The sequence below is a fragment of the Capsicum annuum genome, chromosome 10, assembly GCF_002878395.1.
Source record: "Capsicum annuum cultivar UCD-10X-F1 chromosome 10, UCD10Xv1.1, whole genome shotgun sequence".
Taxonomy (NCBI): Eukaryota; Viridiplantae; Streptophyta; class Magnoliopsida; order Solanales; family Solanaceae; genus Capsicum; species Capsicum annuum.
The window spans coordinates 218367397-218392775 of NC_061120.1; the positions used below are offsets into that span (position 1 = coordinate 218367397).

Consider the following 25379-nt stretch of genomic DNA (forward strand, 5'->3'; position numbering starts at 1 on the left):
TGTGCGTGTACTGATATGTCGATAGGAGGTCCAAGATGGGTCAGAGATATGATGGTGCGTGTGTATGAGATAAAGATGATGATAAAACCCCCCTTCAATATTGGTTTGTATATAAAAAAAAATGGTCCCTCCTCCTGATTGTTTTTTTTCTTTTCTGTATATATATGGATATATATATCTTTATGAAATTGGGAAAAGATAAAAGAAAGGAAATCTTTTTGGTGGTCCCACTAAATGGAAAATTGTTTGTGTTTTGGCTAAAAGAAATGAAAAAGAACGTGAGGGGGTGGTGATGTGGGGTGTAGTGGTGAGGGGGTATCTTGTTAGGATAAGATAAAATTAGTTAGGGGTTGTTATTTTTTGTTCTTTTATGAGGAATAATTACACGATTGGTGGTGCACGGTAGGATAAGGTAAAAATAGAAAAATTAATCTTTCGGAGGGATAAAATTACGTGTCTACAATATTTTGGTGAGATATTTTAGGAGCATTTAGAAATACAATTTTTGGGTATTTTTGAATTTGTCACGGTGCAACTGGATAGGTCAGATTTCAAAATGTCTCCTAATGCTTGAAATCCAGCAGGATAAGAAGGATAAGCTTCATGTTTGGGTGCAAGAGGAAATCCTCAAATTTACAATGCTTGATTTTTCTACTATTATCGATCTTAAATATACCGGTAATATTGAGGATTATATGTATACTTTATCATCAAAATCAGCGTTGTTGTTGAAGTATTTTCCCGACAATAAAGGAGCAATAACTAGGTCTAAACTGATAACACGTTTGGAGATGGAAAACTTTGATAAATCTGAAGATGCTCTCAACCTGGCGATATTGTATTTTGTTCATACATTCATGTTTTCTCAGCATAAGAAAGCACCAACCAGTGTAGCTCACTTTCAGATGGTCAAGGACAAGAGGTACATTCACTTTCCATGGGGTAAGGTTACTTTTGAAAAGTTAATGAGTTCCTGGTAGTAGGATTTCAATATCGAGAAGAAGTTATATTCATTGGGTGGAATGCCGCATGCTCTAAATGTTTGGATCTTTGAGTGCTGCTCCGAGGTAGAATAAAAAACTGTTATCCGTCAGAGAAATGCAATCCCAAGAATTCTAAACTGGTCTGTGGAGTGTGTAAGGCGTCAGTACGAAGCTTTTATGACGGACATGTTCAGTAAGGTTATTGTTTAACATTATACTTTTTTGGTTTGTTCAAGTTGTTTTAATTATGTGCAAATATTTAATTTTAAAATTATTCTTTACAGCATTCATACAAAAATATACAGCCTACAACCGAAGAAGTTAGTAGGTTGGATTTGTCCTTTTCTGAAGATCTTCAGAAAGTTGATCCAGCAGCTTCTACTTCAACATCTATTGCTGGAACGCTGAAAAGGACAGAAGATAAATTTCAACATGTTGGTACCATTGCTGAAGAATTTGGTGATTTTAGCACTATACCATCGCGTGAAATTCTCATAAAGGCTGGTTTAGCTTCGCCTGAATCACCTGAGCTACCTTTGAAGAGAAGAAAGGCGGTGATGTTTCAGCAAGATAGTCCAGCGATTGTGGTGGATGATACATGTACACGTGATAGACCGGTACATAATGTGTCTGATTTGCATAGTGAAACACAAAAGGATGCAGTACACAAAGGAAAAATTGGTGTGTCTGTATATGAACATCATCAACAAGGAGAAATTGGTGTGTCTCCTGAGCGTTACCAACACAAATCTGTTCCTTCTTATTCCACACAGCCTGAGGGGACTTCAAAATCAAGTTTAGATGGTGATGAAAGAAAGAATTACATCAATCAATGTGTAAGTTAATTTTATAACACATTATTTTTAAATGCATGATGTGTCTCGACCAACAACTTCTTTTTTACTCTACAAGGTTACTGAAAAGATGGCTGAGTTGGTTACTCTAATAACAAGAATACCGGCCGAGGTCGTCAAAGCATTGAAGAATGAAGAAAATAAGTAATCACAGGTATAACAATTAAATTTCAATGTATATTGTCTAACATTGATGAAATGTTCATACAATAAGCTTATTCATCTTACTTAGGAGGTTAAAATTACTGCTCAACAACAAAGTCAATAAAACGGATCCGACAAACATCCGAGTCCATCTAAGGAGGATATGAAGGTATTTTTTGGTCAATTATGTTGTAGTGTTAATATAAGTCTACATAAATTCTATATGAATATCAGATTTTGTTTCTTTTTTATATACAACAGGAAGGTTATTATAAGGGAAGTGTCAACGGTATAAAAGCATCTCGTGATGAAGAAAATAATAACGACCAGAGGATTGAAGAGCAAGAGATCCTGGTAATACCATTAACCTATTTGAATTACATTTATGTAATATGTAATAACAAGTAGCGTCCACCTTACACATACATGTCGTAACTATTATTATGTTTATACATTCATATGTTATATTTATACCTTTCACATCTTTACGGTTCCATATAGGATGAAGATGGTGGGACAGTAACTGACGCAATTCAGGAAGCTGTAGATTCAATTTTATTTGGCTTCTCAACTCCTTCGTCTACAAAGTCATTAGGTGTTGGACCATCAAAAAAAATGAATGAAAGCAAATGGGACCTTCCAGACAGTCAGATTCCACCTGATTTCCCTGATGCTCAAGTTCGGGAGCTTGAAGCCACAAAAGTGAAAGCACCTGGAAAAAGGGAAAGAAAGAAGCCTCGGACTTTAAGGTCTCCATACATTACAAATGAAGTTTCTACCTGTAACGATGCGGCTGATTCTGAAAAAAAGGAGAAACTGAAGTATGTTTCGAGGGCTACACCATTAACCAAGAATTGCCAAACGAATTGATTTTTGATTACTCCCAGTGGATCACCACAGGATTACTGAAAACTCATTATGCCAAGTAAGAAATTTCGTATTCCTTTTTTCCTAAAAATACCATGCCAACATAAATATCTGTGATGTCTAAGCAATGATGATTTTTCAGGAAAGCATCGGACAACCACTATCGAGTTAACCTAATCTCGAAGCATTAATATATAATACCTAAGATGTTAGACATGTATGAGGGTAACTAATTCATTTACAAATAAATTGCATTAATGTATAATAAAATCAATAGTAACCACTCTTGAATTGCACTTGTATGGGGTAACTTATATATCTACCAATTCATACACTACAGAAAAAATCAGGTTTAGCAACGGATTTGTAGCAACAAGCACTTTTTCGTCGCTAATTAACTACAGAATTGCAACAAAATAGATTTTTTGTAGCTAAATAATTGAAAATAAAATTAGTAACCTAATTAGCGATAGATTAGCGACAAAAAGTATAATCCGTTGCTATATTTTGACGGTAAGTATTGGCACGTTTATTTTGGTGACAAAATTAGCGACATAAAAAGGGAGAAATTTTTTTTGACATGGTGGAGACGGAAATAGCAATGAAATTTTTTTCACTAGAATTATTTTACCATTTTTAAAAAATATTTTTTTTTTTAAATAATTAGCAACGGATTTGGCACCCATTGCTGAATCCGTCACCCTACCAAATAAATATTAAGGCAAAGTCTTTTATTTCACTTTGTTCCCAACACATTGTATCCTCCGCCTCTCTCCAAAAACTGTCTCTCCTTTCCCTTTTCTCTCCATTGTCTCTCAATTGAAAAAAGGGAATCGCTCAATATCAATCGAAAAGGGAATTAATCACTCAATTTCAAATTTAAGTTAGAGGTACGATTCTAAATCTCGTAATGTGAGTTGTTTTTACCTCTTTCAATTTCTTAATTTCTATGTTAGATTTCACTTGTAAATGATAGGTTTAGGGTTGTTTGAGCTCTTTCACTTGGGGTTGTTCGATTATTGTGTTAAAAAGTTTGATAAATGGTTATTTACTTGAAATGGGAATCGAATTTTTTCTCAGAATTTCTGTTTGTGGTTTTTTTAAACTTGAAATGGTAGGTGTTGTTGGGGGAGCTGTACTACTTGTGGTGTTTTTGGCAGTTTTCCTTCTCTTCTTTTGTAGAAGATCACAGCATACATACACGTCACGATGTGGATCGGTACATGTTTTCCAAAGTTGTGCAAGATAATGCACAACCCAATATTTCTGATGAGCTCCTGGAAAATGCTAGTAAGTTATAGTTTGACTTCATTTTCATGTCAACTCTAAATAGGCAGATTTTCTGCAGAAAAGTTTCTAAGCCAATTACTTAAGTTTTCAGTGGATTTAATTAGAGTTTCTTTAACTTATTTTACCTCAGAAATCATTTCTCAAGAATTAGCACTTGGATCACAAGGTGCTCCATCATATCGGGTGTTCTCCATGGAAGAGTTGGAAGAAGCGACAGAATAATTTGATAAATCAGCATTGCTCGGTGAAGGCTCCATTGAAACCCAAATTAATTTAGAAAAAGGGCTCAGTATATTGTTTTCTTGCATATATCTATTCAAAATTCATGTTATATTTTGTCGGAGGATAAACTTTTTATTGCTAATTTTGTTATCATCCATGTGGTGCCATAGTATTCCTATAGGTCTTGATCTCCGTGATTAATTGACACAACTAAATTAGTTTTTCAGGTAGTTTTCATTGAATAACTCAAATCAGACAATTAAATAGATGCACAACTCGCCAAGATAAGCAGTTGATTAAATAATTTTTTTTGCCTTTATTATGTATTGTCTATGTGCATAAGTGTTATATGCATCTCGACTTTGCATTTTGTACCATATAATGTTGATTAAAATTAGGAGTAATGCATATTTTGATTTGTTAGCTATTGAAATTTGACAATTAATATCACTAAAGCGAGGCACTTAAGTCGTTTACTTAAAGTTCATATGCAGTGAGTTGACATCTTTTCAAGCCTTCTTTCCCAGGCTTTATTTTTTTTTTGGCTCAAAGTTAGACTATTTGGTTTAGCCAACAACTTGTATGCCATATCTTTCCATATTAGATGTACAAGGGAGAATTAGAGAATGGAACCTATGTTGTTGTAAGGGAATTGGTTGTTTATAGACGATGCACTAGTTGGAACTTCAAACTTCAAATGAATTTGCTTTCAAAGTTTCGCCATCAGTATTTAGTTAGCTTTCTGGGTCCTACCCTCCCCATTTTCCACTTGTAGATTATGTGTTGCGTAAATCAAGATTAATAGACCAGAAAACAAAGCCTATTTTTTTCATTTAGATGCTCATTCAGGTTGGTCTGCTTGGCTGTGATTATTGATGTGGCTGTTTGGAAGTAAGCTGGCACATAAAACCTAAGTAGAAATATCGGTGCACTTTTGAAGATGGAGTACTGTTGGTATCGGTTGTCTTGATTCCTACAGAGTTCTGGGGATGGGCTGGATAAATTCTCTAAACTAATACATGAGTCAATGAAGTAGCAATTATAAGGGATGCCTTGTCCTATGCTCGGAGTGAATCTTAAAGATAGAGAAGCAGTAGCAGGAACATGGAGAAAATCCTCAAAGGTATGATGCCAACTGATCAACAAGTTTACCTGCTTCAGGTTTGAAATCACTTGATTTTAGATGATTTAATAAATACTCTTAGCTTTAGATTTGAGGTGATTTTCATCTTGTAAATTCAGGTTGTATATGTGCTGATCTAATATCTTCGTCATGTTGTGGAGTCTACCTGGAACTTTGTCCATTCTATTTGATAATTTCATAAAAACTAAGTTTCATGAGAACTTTTGTGCACCAGCAATGTAAGTTATTATATAAGGTGTGTGCGTGTATATTTAAATATGATTTTGGTCTTTAGCCGGGGGTCTATCGGAAACGGCCTCTCTACTTCTTTGGAGGTAGTGGGATGGACTGAGTACATTTTACCTTCCCCAGACCCCACTATGTGGGAATATATTGGGTTTGTTGTTTTTGTTGTATTTAGATGCCCACTAAGATTTCCTCTCTATACATGCTTAGAATCGATTCTTTGGAGAGTTGTTAGTGAAGAGATAGAACGAGCATTGACTAAATTTACCCCTGCCAGAATTGCTAAAAAGTTAGGCAATGAACCATTTTATATTTTTATCTAAGTCATGGTTTTCTAATGAACATTATTTCGAAAAGATTTTGCATTTTTATTCTTCTAGATAAAACAATTCTACCTTTTTAAATTTAAAAAAAAAAAGAATAGCCAAATAGACACTATGTAGTTGCACTAGATTGTGTTCCCGACCCGAACTTCACTAGATTTTATTTAGGCAACTACTTATTCAAAACTAGTTCAAACACTTTTTACCACCTTGTATGATCAAGTTAAATGACTTCATTGATCCTGATCGTAAGCTTGTCTGACACTATGCACTCAATTCAAAAATCACTCTGATCTCCTCTTGTGTTTATATTGCTTGTCTTTTACTGGTTTGTTTGTCATCAATAAGTTGCTTTTTTGGTTCATCTTATCAACCTATTAAATATTCTAACCAGTGCTTTCTAGGTATTAATAGAAATAGCTATTTATCAAATATAGCCAATCATATTTCAAATTGTACACTAGTTTAATTTTCCAAATTTATATTTTCATTGGCATCTATTGTGTTCCTTTGGTAGAGAAGTGGTTGCGGTTGTTCCAATCCTGAGAATCTTACCAAGAGGTTGTTTTATTTTAGGAGAATTATTTGGCTTGTATTCAGTAATTTCTCTGAAAATGGATTCTTCTCTAAGTGCAGCCAATGCAACCTTCTCTCTCTTTATGTTCCTTCCACCTCTTTATCTAATTTTGAAGTGCAATTTTACTCTTTTCAACTGCCTCAGTTTTTTTTATTGCCTGCTTAGCTGTCGTCCTCAACTTGCTATTTTTTAATGTTGTTGTTTTCAGTTCTTTCTTCAGTACTTGAATTTCATTTGATTTTGCATGCACTTCAGATTCTCATACTACTCCCTTAGGCTTTAATGGGTAGAATGTAATAATAGTTGGACATAATAATGCTGTAGGTGTTTGGCATTAGGTGCATTTGTCTCATGTTTTTTTTATTGCTGAATTTGATCATCTTTTCTTTGAAATTCATGTAACTTCCCACTCTTTATTCATCCATTAACTCTTGTAAGTTATATCGTCCACTCTTGAAGGTAAGGTAATTGGGAGTGGGAGAGCACCTCCTCAAGCTTTAAGCTCACCCCGTCAAATTCTAATATCAGGTTCTAGCCAAAAGTGCATTTAGTATATTTTTTCTGAACGTATATAGTTATATTAAGTGATTTGAAATACAATTCTCTCTTAGGGACAATTTTGGTTTACATTTTAACTTGATATCAACTCAATTGTTTTCTATGATATGGTAACTACGAAAGTAAATGTTTCCTCTCTTCAACAACAAAGAAGTGTTTCTTTTAGAATTCCCCATATGTGCCTTCTGCATTAATGTACTAGGCTAATTGTCTATTAGAAGCTGAATATATATGTTATTTGTTGGTGATCCTGAGGTTATAGGAGTAACAACAATGAATACTGTTCCATTACCAATAGCTAGCCTATACAATTTTCAGCCCCTGCCTTTTGTTGTAATTTTTTGCCTTCTTGGTATCTTTGAAATACAAGAACTTCAAGTAAAAGCACTTCCTGGAATTGGTCACGTCTTGGAAGAAAAGTTGAACAGGAGACAAATAACAACTTGTGGGCAGCTGCATATGATCTCTAAGGTTTTCTTATTATTTATTTATTTCTGCAATATGTTCGTGATTGCCCTCACGGTTTTGATTTTCTATTTATTTATAGTTTGTATACAGCAAACACTATTTTGCATTTTTTTTCTTCAAGGGGACGTCATGAATCATTGAATCTCTTGCTACAGAGATCTTCTTTTTCATTTTATGTTTGTTAGTACCAGGAAGTTACTGCAAATTGTATTAAGGGGTGTAGTTGTTATATATGTAAGAGTTTGTGAGCAGAGTTTCTCCCAAGCTGGTGAGTGGCCTAGCGGTTAACAATCGGAGTGACGTATGGGCATGGAGGGTATAGTATTTTTGGTGATAACCTTGTGGTCTATGTTTTTTAACTGAAGAAATTTCTATTTTCCTTCTTGTTTTTAATTGCATTGTTCCACTTGTAGGTGCTGATGGCTACAGATTGCGTTGATGTGCTTGAGAGAATCGCTTCACAGCTCTTTACTACTTCACACGTGGGTAATTTCTTGTTACACCTTTTTAAAGGGTTCTAAGTCCGCAGCCAAGGGTGTGGCCTAGTGGTCAATGAATTGGTTTGGTTTCCTATTGGTGGTGATGGTTATCTTGTTGTTGATGTTGATTTCTGATGGCTATAATAGGAGCAGCAGTTTAATGAAGAGGAAATCCAAGTTGTCTCTTATCCTAATAAGCTTTTTGCTGATATAAAAAGTCAGCCACTATCTGATACTAGTGTACCAAATATGGGCATGGTTATTAATGCTCTGGTCTCAAGAGGCATCAGTCTAATGCCCTCTTCTCTTAGTCAAGTAGACACCTCTGTTTTTCAACAATTGCCTGAGGAGTTTCTCGCAAAGTTGAAATAGTAAGTCTTTTACGCTTGGCAATATGTTGAATCCAGAAAATGATTTATGGTCAAAAGATGTGGTAAACTAGATAAAATATATTTGAACAGCAAGCTACTAAATATTTGCAGTTTAAGATTTCTTGATCATCTTAGTTGATTCATAGGTCAAGTCGCCAAAGTTGCTAAAGTAGTGATAAATCATGTTAATAAAATGGGTTCTATAGAAAGTCCGTCCGTAAAAAATAATGTCACAATAATTGACAGTCCAAAATATTTCTGATTTGAACTAAAAGGGAAGTGTTTCTGCTAATTTCTACTTTTGTCATGTTCTTTGTTGCAGTGAGTTGTTGTGCAATAGCAAGATTGCTATTATCCAACTTGATTTCTGCATTCTAACCTTAACAGAATTGCCGTGCAGGTTGCTAGATACTCCTAATGAACAACTCTGGCCTGGGGTGAGCAAATTAGTTAACTGGCACGAATACCCCCAATGAAAACCACAACCATTCTCAACTGTTGTATCTAATCTTGCTGAAGATGGACATAATTATGTGTTTAGATGTTGCTATATTTGGTATTGTGGATATTTAGATTTTGCTATCTATATATGTGGGTTCTTTTATATGAATGTTGGATATTTTAAGAAGACTTTGCTATCTATATATATGGGTTCTTTTGTTTGAATGTTGAATATTTTAAGAATTTTATGACATGCTTTTAATATGATTCAACATGGTGTATGTAAAATACAAATTAAAAAGGTATTGGAAGAAAAGTAATGACGATAGATTTAGCAATAAATTTAATCATTGCCAAAGAAAAATATTTGCAACGTATTGAGGAAAATATTTTTTTGTCACAAAAATTAAAATTTTTTAGCGACGGACTGACAATGAAATGTTTGGTCACGAAATAATCAAAACGACGAAAAACAACATAAAATTAGTAACGACATTTATAAATATATCAACGAATATATTCGTTGCTAAAAAATAGCAACGGATATAGGGCGTCTCTATTTCGTTGCAAATCTAGCAATGGATTTTATTTTTTCCATTGCTAAATGGTTAGCAACACGCAATATAGCAATGACTAGTATTCCGTCGCTGATCCGTCTCTAAATGGCTTTAGCGATGAATTTATGTTGATTAGCAACGTTATCGATCTCTTGCTAAACGCGATTTTTTTAGTAGTGATAATAGACTCTACTAAGGGAACATATAAACATGTATGAGGTTAGCTGATACACCTAAAAATTTCATTCATAATCATAATTAACCAACACATACAAACGTATGATGGTTATTTATACATCTAAGCATTTGTATCATATCAGAAAATAAACAATTACGGATGTATAAGGGTAATTTATACATGTCAACTTTAGCATCGTCTTTATAAGGGGAATGTATAAACTATAGAACTATATATCAGAATACCTACATTATAAAGTATTGTGGCGAAAAAGGTCATCATCATGTCTTCTTGTACATTTATCAAATTATAGCAAAACAAAGAACGAATATCTTTGGAAGACGTGGTCGGTCTGAATCATCAAACTTCTTTTTACTTGCTTTTCAACTACACTTCTTCAATTTATCAGCAGCTTTTTCCCTCAAATTGTTCATTGTGACGGGGTCATTTATGTGCTTTGACCGAGTCTCTGCGAATTTGGGATTCTTTTCATCAAATGAACCAGGAAGAAATTCAAGTGGAACATCTTTTTCATTTTCATCTAACTTAGTAAATCCTAAACTACACCTTGGAGGATAATCCATTTTATCAATTAACACTATTTTGACTTTTAAGTATTGTTAAATCGAACAAAAAAAAATCAGAAAAATAAAAGAAATAAACTGTACTATATGAAAAAAAAAAAAAAAACTAAAACAACCAATTAATGAACTTAAATTAGATTGAAGAATATGAAAAATTGAACATGCAAATGAAGATAAAACGGTAAAGCATTGGGTTGGTAAAGTTGAACTACATAGAAAAAATTCCAAAAAATTCATGAAATAATTTCTAAAGGAAAGAGAAAATCCCAATAAAGGGATTAATGTAATTATTTTGATATTTTTGTAAATATTTTGCACATTTGAGATTTAATGTAATTATATAACTTTACTTTGTGTATAAATATAATTTTTTATTAATTTTATGTGACCAGATATTTTTTAAAATAAATGGTTGTCACTCACCAATTTTCAAAGTAAAGTAATAAAAGTCTAAATTAAAAAGCTATTTTGATGTTCGAAAAAGTTTATTTAATTATTTAAGATATCTACTATCAAAATTCCCAATTTTTTTTATATTTGATATCCAAATTTTCAAAATCCCCAAATCACTTTCTCGCTGGGTAACAAAGATTAAAAAGTTTTAATCTTTGTTACCAAATCAGATCCTAGTTTTCAAAATCCCCAAATCCCTTTTTCTTTGGGTAACAAAGATTAAAAATTTGGTAACAAAGACTATCCCGAAGTAGATATATGAAAGTTTAAATTTTTTTTTGTTGTTGTTTTTCTTCCGGTGGCTTTCTTTTATTGAGTTAAGATTGTGATAGAGTAATAAATATTTATTTATTTACTCTACTACTTTAGGAGCATCTTTGTTTCAATAAGAGGTGATTTATCTTAAAATAAAAACTTTCATCATAAATTCAAATGATCGAGCTTCAAAATGAATGTATAAATCTAAGGTTAGCATTTTTTTTTTTAAAAGATTTAGACATTTGAATTTGAATGCACATCTGAATGATTAAGATCTTGTTTCAAGATCTAAAAACTGAATGATTAAGACTGTTTGTTTTTTAACATCTGAATGTTCAAATTTTTCTATTTGTATATATAATAATATAAAAAATATAATTCAAATAAAAAATTAATTATACATTAGAAAATTATGTAATTTAATACAACAAAATTATTATTTGATTGAGAAAAACATTTATGTTTGTTAGTGATAGTGAAGGTGGTTTATAATGCTGGTTGTGGTTATAATGATTAATGTTAGTGATTAATAATGTTGGTGGTGATAGTTGTCAGTGGCGGAGCCGGAATTTTCATTGAGGGAGTTCAGAATTAAACGTACGGACTAGTCGAAGGGGGTTCAACATCTACTAGATATACATAAAAATATTTTTTGATCGTGTAAAAATAATACAATTTTTCGTGGAAGGAGGTTATGAACCCCCTTAATACAAGGTGGCTCCGCCACTGATAGTTATGATGGTTAGTATTGTAGTGACTGTTATGATTGTGCCGATTGATAGTGGTAGTGGAGGTTGTGAACTAAGGGGAAATGGTGGTATTTTTCTTCTCTCTCCTTTTTATTCTTCAGCTTTTCGCATTCAGAAATAACATGCCCAGGTTTCTTGCAATAATGACATGTCTTGCTGGAATAACGTCCTTCGGATTTAGATCTGAACTTCTTTTTAGTTGTACTCCCTTTGTCCTGTGATCTACCTCTAACAAACAAGCCCTCTGTTTTAGCTTCTGAATGAACTTCAAGATCAGATTTTTCTTTGGACAACAAATTTGATTTAACATCTTGATAAGATAAAGTTTCATTATTTCCATATAACATAATCTCCTTGAAGTGTTTATAGGTAGATGGTAGAGAGACAATTAATTAACAAGACAACCTTGTCTTCATCCTCAATTTTAACTTCTAAATTTTCCAAATCTATTATAATTGAATTGTATGCATCAAGATGAGATTGAATGGAAGAACCTTCAGACATACAAGCGTGTGCAAACGCTCTTTGAGATGGAGCTTATTGGCAAGGTTTTTGGTCATATAAAGAGACTCAAGTTTCAACCAGAGACTTGTAGCAGTAGTCTCATGAATAACTTTCTGCAGAACCTCTTTGGAAAGGCAAAATTGAATTGCAGAAAGTGTCTTTTCATCCAACTCCTCCCATTGTTCATCATTCATAGAATCAGGCTTCTTAGACTTGTCATCTAAAGCCTTCCTCAAACCGTTGTGTGTGAGAATAGCCTTCATCTGGATCTTCCAGATACTAAAGCTAATTTTTCTATCAAATTTCTCGATATCAAACTTGGTTACAGTAGACATCCTTGAATCTGGCTCTGATACCACTTGTTAGAAAACCACTTACATCAAGGAACAAGACACATATAAAATCAAGAAAGAAATCTGGAAATAAATAGATGACCCACAAATTTAACGTGGAAACTCAAGTAAGGGAAAAACCACGGGTAACGACGAGCTATTCACTATATGAAAGGTAGAGTACAATCAAATCCTCAAGAATTCAAAAATATGTTGTAATGAGGATAAAGAAGATTTTTAATCTTCAGTACAAGAAAGACACTGCCTCAAACAGTTACAGAGAAATTCATATATCACCAAAAATTACAGAAAATGCCCCTGAGAAATAGGCTGCACTTTCTAAAAAAAATTGGTGACCAGTAACTGCACAATAGGCGCTTGTCGGCTCAACTTTCATATAACTGAGCAACTTGCAATAACCAAGGTGGAACATGAAACAGCATAATCATCAAAGAGACAGAAAAATGTGAGGCAACTCTAACAAAAAATTTGAAAATTTTTGTAAACACCTAATTTTTTTACCAAATCTAAGTGTTTTTGCCACTTTAATGTTCAATTTCATTTTAGGGTCTAAATTAGACATTTTAAATTTATCTTATTTTTACTAAATCTATTTTAAAATTTTTGAAAAAATAAAAAAATAGAGTCACATTTTAAATAATTTTTATTTTTGTTTTTTTAGTTTTTATTTGTTTATTTATGTAAAAAAAAAAAAAGAATCCTAAACTACCCAAACCACCCACAAGTCCCACTCTCACAAAACCTCTCCCCCATTTTCTCATAACACACACACGACACAAAAAAACACATTATATATAACACACACATGCACACAACCTGGAGGGGGGAAGAAAAAAACAAAAAACAAACAAAAAGAAACAAGAGAAAGAAAAGAAACAGAAGAAGGGAGACGGAAAGGAAAAACAACCAAAAAAAAAAACGAGTTAAGGATTTCGTTCGAGATTTCGGTGACATCGTCTTTACTTCTACATTCGATTTTTTCAGGTTCTTATTTAATGTATTTATTTTGTTATAATTGTGTTGTCGAAGCATAAACAAATTTATTTGGTGAGAAAAAGAAAAAAGAAAAAAACATTCTCAATTCTTTTTTTATAATGTAACATCACGAATCTGCTAAACTTTATTTCAATATATAAAGTTGTTTGAGTTTCATGAATGTTTAATCTATTAATATTTATTGCATGTGAACGTTAATAGTTTATTTAATTAAATTTAGAGTAAAGTAATATAATGAATAATTGTTTTGCATGCCTATGCGAAATTCAACTGTTTATTTTTGTTTTGGGGGATACTAAATAGTTTTTGTTAAATTGTATTTTAGTTTAATTAATTATATCTATTAACCAAGTAAATTAGATTTCCGTAATTTATACCAATGAAACCAATGGTCCTTATTCTGTGTTTCTTGAAACCACATTGATGATAACAACCATATTGTGTAATGATGAAGGTATTTTTTTCTATTTTTTTACCATACGTCGGGATTAATCATAAAAAAAAAGAATAAAAATTAATTATTGCACATGCCTTAGTAATAATATCGTAATACTTTGATTCATATCAAAACCTTAAAGATTCTTTCTTAGAATAAACAGTAAGGTATTAAGTTTTTTTTTTATTCAAAGTGTTTGGGGTGTGATTTTTTGTTTAAAGTTTATGTGTTATTTAAATTACTGATCCGTACATGTAATCATCCGGAATGACGTTTAGGTATTTGTGCTCATTTTATTTTCCTCAGTTAAGTGGGTGTCTAGTGTTTAACTCGGTGTGGTGTGTGGGATGATGTTTATTAATAAATTGATTATTGTGGTATTAAGTTTATTTGGTTACGATATTTGAGTCTCCGATGAAATTATAGAAATGTTTAGGCTTAGAGTCGAAGTTAATGGCTCCGATTTATTATTTATTATTATTATTATTATTATTTTAATTAGAGTAGGGTAAAAGGAATAAGATATAATTGTCTCGAATTCATAATGGACTAATCAATGCTTTTACAGCTAGAAATTTTTAGGCCTTTAAAAATATTTTATCGATAACTAAAGAGATGAAAAGCTCATTTTTTTAGGGCACGGATATGTAGAAAGAATGATTTAGGTTTTAACCCCCAGTAAAATTACATTAATGTTTTCTTATACATATTGGTAAATTTAATCTACTTTAGAGCAAAATGTAAGATTAATTTTTTTCTTTTAAAAGAAAATAAATAAATAAATAAAAAAGAACTTTGGGTTTAGATATCAAACGATAGAGTTTCTCTAAGTTTTAAGTTTAAATCTGCGAAGTATAGAAGAATGAATGTTCAAAGTTTAACATAAGTGAAAATTAATGATGAAGTTGGAAAGCCCTGCTACCGACCATTCGTTATAATAAATTGACCTACCGTTTGAAATCGATTGAATTGGGTGGGTAAATTTCAAACCTATTAGGTGCTTATTTAGACTACGAAAATGGGGACGATTCATAAATGCCTCAAAGGCACGTGAAATGTACCAAAACTCATGATAAGGCCGAAAAATACTACTATCGGTAAGCCACAAATCAATGCAGTTTTAAATAATTTAAAATAAATTCAAAGTAGGATGCAAGTAGCTTTTAGGCCGACAAATATTATGTATCCAAAAGATTAATTTAAGCCAGACATAAGTCATTAAAGCGGCCGTGCTAGAACCACGGGACTCGAGGGGTGCCTAACACCTTCCCCTCGGTCAATAGAATTCCTTATCCGGATTTCTAGTTCGCAGACGAAAAAATAAAAATTGAAGAGTCATTTCCTTTCGAATAGGGATTCAATAAGGTGACTCGGAACACCCAGACTCAATTCCAAGTGGCTACTCTGTAAATAAAATAATCCCTTTTCAAAACGTCACTTTAATTGGAAAACCCATTTTCTCTAAAACCAACTCCCTAGCGGGGTCGGATGCGGTGAAAACCGAGGGTGTGACAATTTTGAAAGTGGATATCTGAAATAATTAAGTAAATTTCTTGGATATCAAAATATCTTTTTAATTTCATTTTTCAGAATTTTACTTTGAATAGATTTATTGGTGAGGGACACTCATTTATTTTAGAAAAATACTTGGTCAAATAAAAGTAATGAATATTGGACATACTTGGAGAAACATTTAATGTGTAGACCATTTTTTCCCATGACACGCAATAAAACAACTTCCTAATATGAAGGAACATGTAATAAAAATTAAGTTTGGAGGATAAATTATGTACTAAGCCTAAATTAAACAGAATAAAAAAATTATTTTTCACCAAAATTATATTAATTCTTCTTTTATACAAGGAAACTCATCGCAACGATAATATTTACGTATATTTTAGATAACAAGTCTCACATTACTAGCTCAATCAACAGACACATAAAGATAATTTTCTTCTCAACCAATTCAACTATCACCAAAATGACAAATTTTAACATTTAATAATTATAAATTAATATATATTCTCATCTATATACTCAAAAAATGAATAAACACATAGACATCATTTAAAGATCAGGGATAGTAAAATAAGTTTCGTGGAGCCAAAGTTTCACTTTTTATTTGGGACATGCAAAAAACAGCCGTGCATGTGACCAAAGTTTCACTTTGTAGGCATAGGATTTTCTTTAAATAAATCAGGGAAATAGTAAAATAAGGCAATTCCAAACTTTGGTAAGATGTGTTGCTTGGAGCTCAAGACAGATTTCACTAATTATGGTTTGTATGCACAGGATCTTATTATGCCTTTTCTAGTTATAAAAAATGTCTTCTAAATACAAATGTGTTCCTTAATTCCGAAGCTAGAGTGATCATTTTAAATTGACAAATACTTTATATATTTTACAAGGAAAAAGAACTTTAAACCGACTGATAAGTTTGTATTGGTGATACCAATTTTACAACCAAAAAAATACCTTAAGTGACTGATATATACGTACTAATTTTACAAGGAAAAAACACTTTAAATCTGACCGATATATTTAGTCTTGATGATATCAATTTTACAAGAGGAAAAGATACTTTAAACTTACTGATATGCATGGGATGCGGCATGCAGTAATTTTTAAGGGTAAAAAGATTATTATTATGGTGTAATGGCTGATGAATGTAGAATGTGCATTGTTATTGCTAATGAGGATAAACAACTTACTATAAATTTGAAGAGTAGTGCAGGTTCTGTTTACGGCTATCTATGCTAAGTGCAATTAATGCTAATGAATCTGGAAAATCTTAAGCCTTATATTGATGGCCCTTGGTGCATTGGAGGGACTTCAACGTGATCCTAGCTACATCCTGAAGAAAAATTGGGAGGTAGACCACACATAGGGTGCACAACAGATCATTTGATCACTTTGCTAGTTGTATGAATACATGCGGAGCTACTGACATTGGATCCAAGTACGTACACTTGGTGTAATAATAGAAGACCAAGAAAACTAATTTGGAAGAGACTAGATAGAGTTTTTATAAATGACAAATGCTCTTAAAAATTTCAGCACGTACAATTCTGTTAAGCATCTTGTAAGAACAGGATCTGACCACAGACCACGCACTTCTTACGAAATGCCTTGATAATGACCAGCAAAATCACATCAGATATTTCAAGTTTTTAAAATTTTGGACCAATTTATGATATGTAGTGAAGGAAGTGTGGAGCTGCCACATTCTAGGTAACGCCATGCATGTGGATTTTACAACAGAAATTGAAAAAAAAAAACTTTGCACCAGACTGAGTTAGTGGTCCAGGAATTATATTGGCAGGGGCAGAGCCAGTGTGCTTGATGGGGGTTCGGTCGAACCCCCTAACTTTTGCGTACACCCTATATTTGTAATTAAAAAATTCAAAAAATGTGTATAGTTATATATGTCCGAACCCCCATATAAACATGGCTGCTCCGCCTCTGTCTATTGGTGATGTGTATGAATAAGTGAATAACTGGCTGGGAAACCTAAGTGCATGTAAGGGATGAACTGGATTAAACAACAACAATGGTCAATCCAGGGAGGAACTCAATAAGAGACTCAAGATGAATGAATATATGAAGTGGCTCGCTAGGCACGAATCCTTACTGAAGCAGCAAAAGTTTAGAATAAATTGGTTTGAGGAAATACTAGGTAATTTAAACGTAAATCGGATGGGTCAATAAGAAAGTTGTACCTTACTACAATTAGAAACAACTTCCAAATACAACTACCCTGACTCAAGTTTTTTAAAAGAAATCAGAAACCGGAATTTCAATACATAGTATGAAAATCAGATAAATATTTTTGCTGAAAAAACTTCTGTTGAATAATAAAACAATTCCAAACCATTGATTATCTTTTTTTCTGTAGATCTACTCCCTTCACCTCATGAACGAGAAATAACATATTCTAATTTTTAAAATAGACACTTCTTATAAATGAAAAAAAAAAAAAAAAAAAAACACTTAAACAATAGCCAGCCTATATTATGTAATGAGAATTTCTTGTCAACATAATGAATTCTCTTGCAAAACTAAACTCTGAAACAGGATAATAAATAAGAAGTTTAAAGAAAACATGCAATAAAAACTTCCTCAGATTTGTAGCAGTAACATCCTCTTTTTCAACTTGTTCTTGAACTTCATGTTGTGCGATAGAAGTTTCTGTTGAAATAAAAAATATATTCTCACATTATACAGTGGTGAGGAGCAAAAACTAGGCGCTAGATCAATTTGTAAGCAATAGTAAGAAATTCAAAGAAATATTTTCGCCGAAAAAATTTTATGCTGAATAATTAAAACATTTTTAGATCATTATAACTTTTTTTTTCCCCTCATGCACAAACAATTGAAAAAAGAAATTATGAGAGGTATAGCAATTATTTTAGTTCAATAGGACTATTTATTATTGATTCATGAATGTAAATAATGAAATTTCATGTTTCGTTTCCTATAGGTAATAATAAATTAGTAGACCTGGACTCTAGTCAACTAGATGCCAAATTTTTATCCCTTTGTTAAACAAGAAAGGATTTGTATAAGTTAAACTAATAATTTTAAAGTGATTTATATATACTTAATTCAAAGAAGTAAAGATTTAGTAACTAAATTTTTATCTGATTTTAAAATCCAATATAAAAGTAAAAGAGTTAAATTTCAATTTTGTTAAATGTGAAATTTATTCTTAATTAAAAGGGTATAAAAGGCGAAGAAAGTTCCGTGCTTTAATGTTTCAATTTGTCTTATTTTTCTTTCTAGTTCGTTTAAAAAGTCTTTCTTTTTTTTTTCCAATTCCTTAATTTTAACTTTCCAATAGACATAAACGTATTTATGAGCACAAGATTTAAGTATATTATTTTAGTACATTCTACATATTCAAGTATATTTTGAATAACAAAATATTCACGATCTTCTCTTCAACGTAAATATAAAACATAGTATACAATATTATCTGAGAATCAAATCACAGATGAACTTAAGGAAATTACCTCAATTCATAGCTAGTTATTCTTCATCTTCTGAATGAGAATATTCTTGCATATGATCCAAGATATTTCCTTTGATTGAAACTTAACTCCCTTTATAATTGAAAGCTGACACCTCCCAATCCCCTGGTACTCCTATACCAAAACCATTATTATCCAATAGATGTGTAAATTCACGGGTTTTATTTAGGGTCAAAGAGTATTACTTTTTTTTTATCATATGCAAAAATAAGTTTATCACCATCCCAAAATCCCAAAGGCTCACACTCAGCTATTATAGGTTGATCACATGACGACTGAGAGATTGTAGGCACCACGTTGAGAAGATCAATATTGGTAGGCATCACATTGACAACTTTAGTCCACGATCTATCTTCGTTCAACAACCATACATCAATTGGAGGATTCATATGGATACCGCAATGACGCACTAGTAGGCAAAATGACTCCTTATAGATAGTATAGTCTACAGGCCCTGGAATCTCACCAAACACTTGGTTGTGCATGTCAAAATAACGTATTGTAACGCCTCTTTTATAGGGGCCGCCAATTTTACTTTTCGCGAGCCAATAATAAAATCCGTTCACATAGGTTGAGCACCGTGGATTATACATATATGGATCAGCATTGAAGTTGCGATCCAGAAATTTCCAACAGTTGTTATTTAATGAGTAAACAGAAGCAAACCAGAAACGATCTTTCACAGCCGAATCATGAAGAAACGAAACACACACCACCTTGTAATCGTGGCTTAATGGATCAAAGCCAAAGCCCAATTTATGATTATAACAACCACAAGTAGAAGGAGTTGGTCGGGGGATCGAATGGAAGAAATATCGTGGAATGGAAGAGGTCTAAACTCCCTCGTAGCCGGGTTCCATAGAGCCATACGGTCAAAATATTTAAGCAAGAAAAATATGCCGTCAACAGGATGTTATGTTTTATCATATATAAACCTTATGGCCTTACAACTTTTACGTATTCCACATTTGTATAATATATTATGCAGTGTTCAGGTACAGATATCAGTCATGGGTTAGCTAGTGGCCCTTCGGAATTGTTAGCACCGTGTAGCGTTTCGGGTATCAGATTCGAGGCATTACAAAATCCCATGTCATTCTTGAAAGAGAAGACATGGGTGATGAATAAATGCAACCAATAACTTGATTCATTTCATTTAATGATATCTCTTAGACATAAGAATGTCAATTGAGGCAATAGATATGGAAAATTGTCACACTTGTGAGGTGTTCGAAAGAACCCATTTGTAAAATTTGGTGTTGTAATTGAAAGATTGACACCAATACATTGACATCTAGCCTACCCATGACTATTACCTAAAAGTTGGATAAATGGCCAAATACCCATGCATGATCCCACATCTATAATTGCATAACCCCAAGGCTTATTCTCAATTGAACTCACTTGCAATATTTTTCAATATCAAGATAGTACTCTAGAATTGTAGTAATCATCACTATAAACACATTCAAACTAAATCCCCCATTTTATATTTATGCTTGTTTTATTCACACTACGGTTCATCTTTAGTAACTATTGATACTCTTGATTTTTGAATTCCATGCTTTCACTTCTTTTGGATTCGACCCCAACCTAAGTTGGGTTATTGTATTGACAACGATCGCTTACACCCATTCAAGAGTGTAATTTGAGCGTTATAAAAAATGGAGCCGTTGCCGGGGAGTGAAACATAGTTTTCACTCTTGCAGTGTATTTAGTTACTTTGGGTTAGCTGTAGTGTTTTATTTTACATTGTTTGGTGTTTTTGTTCTTTCCCAAGGGTGCATAATAGTAGACACGATACTATGAGTCAACACAACAGTCATACCGGGTCGATTAATGGGCATAATGAGGATGAGGATCACCTCGGTGATGCGGTCCAAGCTAGTGTCATTCGTATTTCACCGACAGAAGAAAATAGAGCATTTCACGTTACTAGCGTGATGATTCACTTGCTTCAAATGAAAGAGTTATTTGGAGGCAAAGCATATGAGGATGCTAATCTGCACTTAACGAATTTTATTGAGGTGTGTTCTCCATTTGACATGCCCCACATATCTCAAGAGACAATCCAGTTGCGTATTTTTCCATTCTCTTTAACGGGAGAAGCGGTCTTATGGTTGTGGTCTTTATATATATATGATCTAAGCGTTGCTGGAATATTAGTTGGCATCACTAACAACATCATTACATGGTCCTCTACCGTTGGTTTTAGTACTTTAGGGCTCGATTGGGATTTTTACTGGCTAGTGTCTCACCATTATAACCTACTAATAATTACTTCAAATTAAACATCTGTAAGGACATTTTGAATTCAAGCAAGACAACATCAATATGCTATTTTCTTGAGCATCAAGCTTGTCTTTAATTTAATTACGTTTAATTTTTTATCTAGTGTATTGGTTCAAGGACACCTTCGGAGCTACATTGACTTCTCAGAGACGTCCACAAATATCTCAGATCGAACGCTCGAATCTATACTCTTTAATTATCTCGCTTTATTTACTTCGTATATTACTCAATCAATATTCAAACTGCTAGTAAACAAACATAAAAAGAGTTATCCATCTCGCATTGTATTTGAAGTTGAGGATTTCGCTTCTGATGTAGTCAATGAGAAGGTAAGTTCCATTTTTAGCTTTAGCAAGCCGGCGACTACCTGAACAAACTAGTCTAATGCACTTGTTCTTTATCTCAAATAAATTCGGAAATTAATACATGGTTGTCCTCTTACTTAATTTTTGCATTTTGCCTTCTTTTAGAAAGTGTTACCAGAGATGAAAAAAATAGAGGAATAGGAAAATTTAACTAAAGTGACACAATAAACTCTGGAAAAATTAAATAAGAAATAGGTTTAGAAGCAACAATTGTCCACTAAAAGATCCCTTTAAATAAAGCAAAAGAGAAAAAAAAAAAACTCTAGAGAATTTTTTTGGTTAGATACATCATTGCCAATTACTACCAAAAATTACAATGAAGTAATCCTTAATTAGAGGTTGATTAGATATGGAATCGTCTTTGACAGAAAGTGTTTTATCTTTAAAGTAGAACAATTGATAGCACAAACTCGAATTAATCAAACCCTAGGATTCATCTAAAAAAGCACGTTTAACTATGTACTTGGCATTTTTGGAGCAAGTAGAGGCCGGTGAAGTCCTTTTCTTCCAAGCAACTTGTTATTCCTTGTTAACAAAATGATTGTGGCAAACTTTTACTCTAGGTCGTATGTGTCTACTTGTATGCAACCAAAGTTGGAGGGCATAAATGACAACTGAAGCCAAATTAAAGAGTATATTTATGTATTATGCCTATATTGCTTTAGGTAGTTGCTATAGTGTGCCCTTTAAATAGTACTCCATTGTTCTTCAAAAAATGAAAGAGATAAGCATTCAGTACCTCCGAATTATGATCAAAGTTGTTACGACACACTCTAATTTCACAGGGATTATATTATCTCCTGAACTCAATTTTAGCCTATTTTTGTCTTTCTTTTGTGCTGATGTTATACCTTTATTACATAAAAATAAGGCTCACGTCAAGGGTGTTATGTTAGCTAAAAAGATGTCATGTCAACTAAAAAGATTGACAAAAGTACGCTAAACTTAAGTTCAAGGGGTAATAGGACCCTAGTAAATTTGGAGTATGTCATAGCAAATTTGGTCATAGTTCGGGGGATACTAGAGGCTTTACTCAAAACGAAATGTCTTATGAGTTTACAAATCCAACGAGTTGAATTATAAGATAATTTTCTAAGAGCTTATTTGAATGAGTTTATTGCTTATGACTTATAAGTCAAGAGTCATAAGTAAGAAATTCTAACTTAAGACTTTCGGTTAAGGGGGTATTTGGCAATAAATATTTTTTTTTCCAGAGTTAAACTTCGAAAAAGACGTTTGATCATAAAAGTCAAGTTGATTTCCGAAATTGGGAAAACACCATAAGCATTTTTTCTCTCCAAATTACTCACAGAAATTCAAAAATAACTCCAATTTATATTCATGGCCATACACAACTCCAATTTTCAAATACCATTTTTCACTTTGAAAACAAAAACTACTTTTTCAAATACTCACAATTTTCATGGCCAAACGCCCCTTATTTTTGTTCTATTGACCCAAAAGTAAGTGATCAGAAGTTCTTTTATCTTAGTCAAACACTAGGAAAAAAAATACCTAAAAAGCTATTAAATGTTACCAAGAAGCAAATTATAGTTAATTCCTAATTGTCGTAGAAAAAGTCTTGCAATTTTTATAATAAAAAAGTCACAAATTTGAGCCTTGGGTTGGTGTCAGACTTTCTAACATGAATTCAAATTAGTCGGGACCCAAAACAAATATATGATATAGGTGGAAACCAAAAATATTGTTGAGATTAGGCTTAACAGATGATGGTTAGTTAGTTAGTCTATGTGATCAATTACAGGTAGAATGCACAGCTGGCAAGGAATGTACAACTGTCAAGGTAGTTAGTTATAGTCTATAGTTGGAAAGCAGTTAGTGGAGTTAACATTTAGTGCATGTGTATATAATGTTGTGTACAGAAACAGAGAATTCATTCTTCCTTTCATCTAATAACAAAATATCTTCTCCAACATCTCTCTCTAGATTGATCTCCATTGATGAACTTATGGAAACATTCTTGAAGCTCTTAGTCTAGATTTCTACAAATATCAGAAGGAATACTTAGCAATGGCACAAGAGAACATTGACAAGTTGACCCAAGAATTCACACTTCCAAAGCACATACACAAGCTGAAGCTCGTGGAGCGGCCTCCGAATGAGAACTCTCCGTGCAACAACTGCTTCCTGAGCTGCAAAGAAACTAATTTTTATGCTAGTGAGATGTGTAGGTTCCAGGTACATGTTTCGTGTGCTTGTCGTGGAAAAGAAGATTGGAAACTGAAACAACATGATCATTTCCTAATCCTCCAGCGAACGCCCACCACTTTCCATTGCAATGCTTGTGGTAAGGAAGACAATAGAGAGGCCTCTTATCTATGTACAGAATGTTCATTCTGGATCCATCACAGCTGTGCCAATTTGAACCCAGAGCTCAACCACGGCGATCATGACCACCCGCTCTACCTGGAGTTTTCTCTTCCACAAGAATTTGAAAATTTCAATCTCACCTGCGATGTGTGCAGCGAAAAGCTCCTTCCTGATTATTGGGTTTATCAGTGTGGGCCTTGCAGATTCTTTGTACACGTCAAGTGTGACGGGAAAAGGAGAAAGTAAGGAGCTTAATTAATTATTGCCCTATATTCATATATCGCTACGCTTTGCTTGGCCATTTGAAAGAGTAACGCTGTTGTTTCTTTATCTACCAAAAATGTAAATGAGCTACACTGATTTCTGTACTCTTTTTACGGTTTCAGGGTTGCTGACGATAACATCGAGGCCTTTCCCAAGTTGAATCTGGCCCTGCTGCCGGAGGCTAATGAAACCGTGCAACTTGTTGAACGGTTTCTTAAGCAAAATGGCATCCTTGAAAATCTCAAGCCGTCGCAGATTGACAATTTTCAACACAAGGTGCATCCGTTAGTGCTCTCAAATAACACAAACAAGGATAAATTAGTTTGTAATGGCTGTATTAGGCCTATTGTTGACCCGTGTTATTATAGTTGTCAACAGTGCAGCTACTTTCTGCATGTAACTTGCTCTCAGTTACCGGGTGATCTGGAGCTGTATCACCCGGAACATCCACTTTACATAAGGCATTCGGAGTATTGCTGTTTCTTCCGGCAATGCAGTCATTGCAAATTAGAAACTAATGGTTGGTGGTTTGAATGCAAACAGAGAAAATGTGACTTCCGCCTCGATATGAAGTGTGCTTTATTGCCTAAAGCTATTGCACATAAATCACACAGGCACCCCCTTTCTCGAATTTCAGTTTTCGATGAAAATTGCAGCGCTTGTGCCAAAACCCTCTCTGGTTCGTCATACGGTTGTGAAGCTTGCCGTTTCTACCTAGGAAATGATTGTGCTCTATCGCCGCTGACTATCACCGTCCAATGGGATGAACACCCCCTTACCCTCATTTTTCACGCTTTTACTGACCATCCAGATGAATTCTTGTGCAGGATCTGCGAAACATATGCACATCCCAAGTATTGGCTATATCATTGTAGGGATTGTCATCAATCTTTTCATCCACATTGCATCCCTCAACATGGTCTGTCTCGTAATATCAAGTTTGGTAGCACCATTCAGATTGCTGAGCACTCTCTAGAATTGGTTGAAAAAGGTGAATATATGTCCCGGTGTGGTGTATGTCAGGACCATTTGGATAAGAAGAACGCCCTTCTGTGCACAGCGTGTAATTTACATATTTGCTGT

At 33.3% G+C, this 25379-nt stretch overlaps 1 protein-coding gene and 1 long non-coding RNA gene across 4 annotated transcripts in view; both read left to right on the forward strand.

The window, feature by feature from the left end:
- The first annotated feature begins 307 nt into the window (after positions 1-307).
- Positions 308-9011, forward strand: LOC124887668. Of its 3 annotated transcripts, XR_007045509.1 has the most exons (9): positions 311-1181; positions 1268-1819; positions 1896-1991; positions 2070-2150; positions 2243-2906; positions 5210-5483; positions 8069-8141; positions 8282-8505; positions 8906-9011. It is a non-coding gene; the product is annotated as an uncharacterized LOC124887668 (long non-coding RNA). The 3 variants fall into 3 exon arrangements; XR_007045508.1 differs by having other exon boundaries at positions 308-1181; positions 2243-5483; XR_007045510.1 differs by having other exon boundaries at positions 308-1181; positions 2243-5483; positions 8069-8137.
- Positions 9012-23550: 14539 nt separating this feature from the next.
- LOC107844679 overlaps positions 23551-25379 on the forward strand; it is a 5003-nt gene continuing 3174 nt past the window's right edge. The window contains exons 1-2 of the mRNA XM_047397829.1: positions 23551-24274; positions 24419-25377. Of these exons, the coding sequence (XP_047253785.1) occupies positions 23733-24274; positions 24419-25377 (1501 nt within the window). The 5' untranslated portion in view covers positions 23551-23732. The remainder of the gene's footprint in view (positions 24275-24418; positions 25378-25379) is intronic.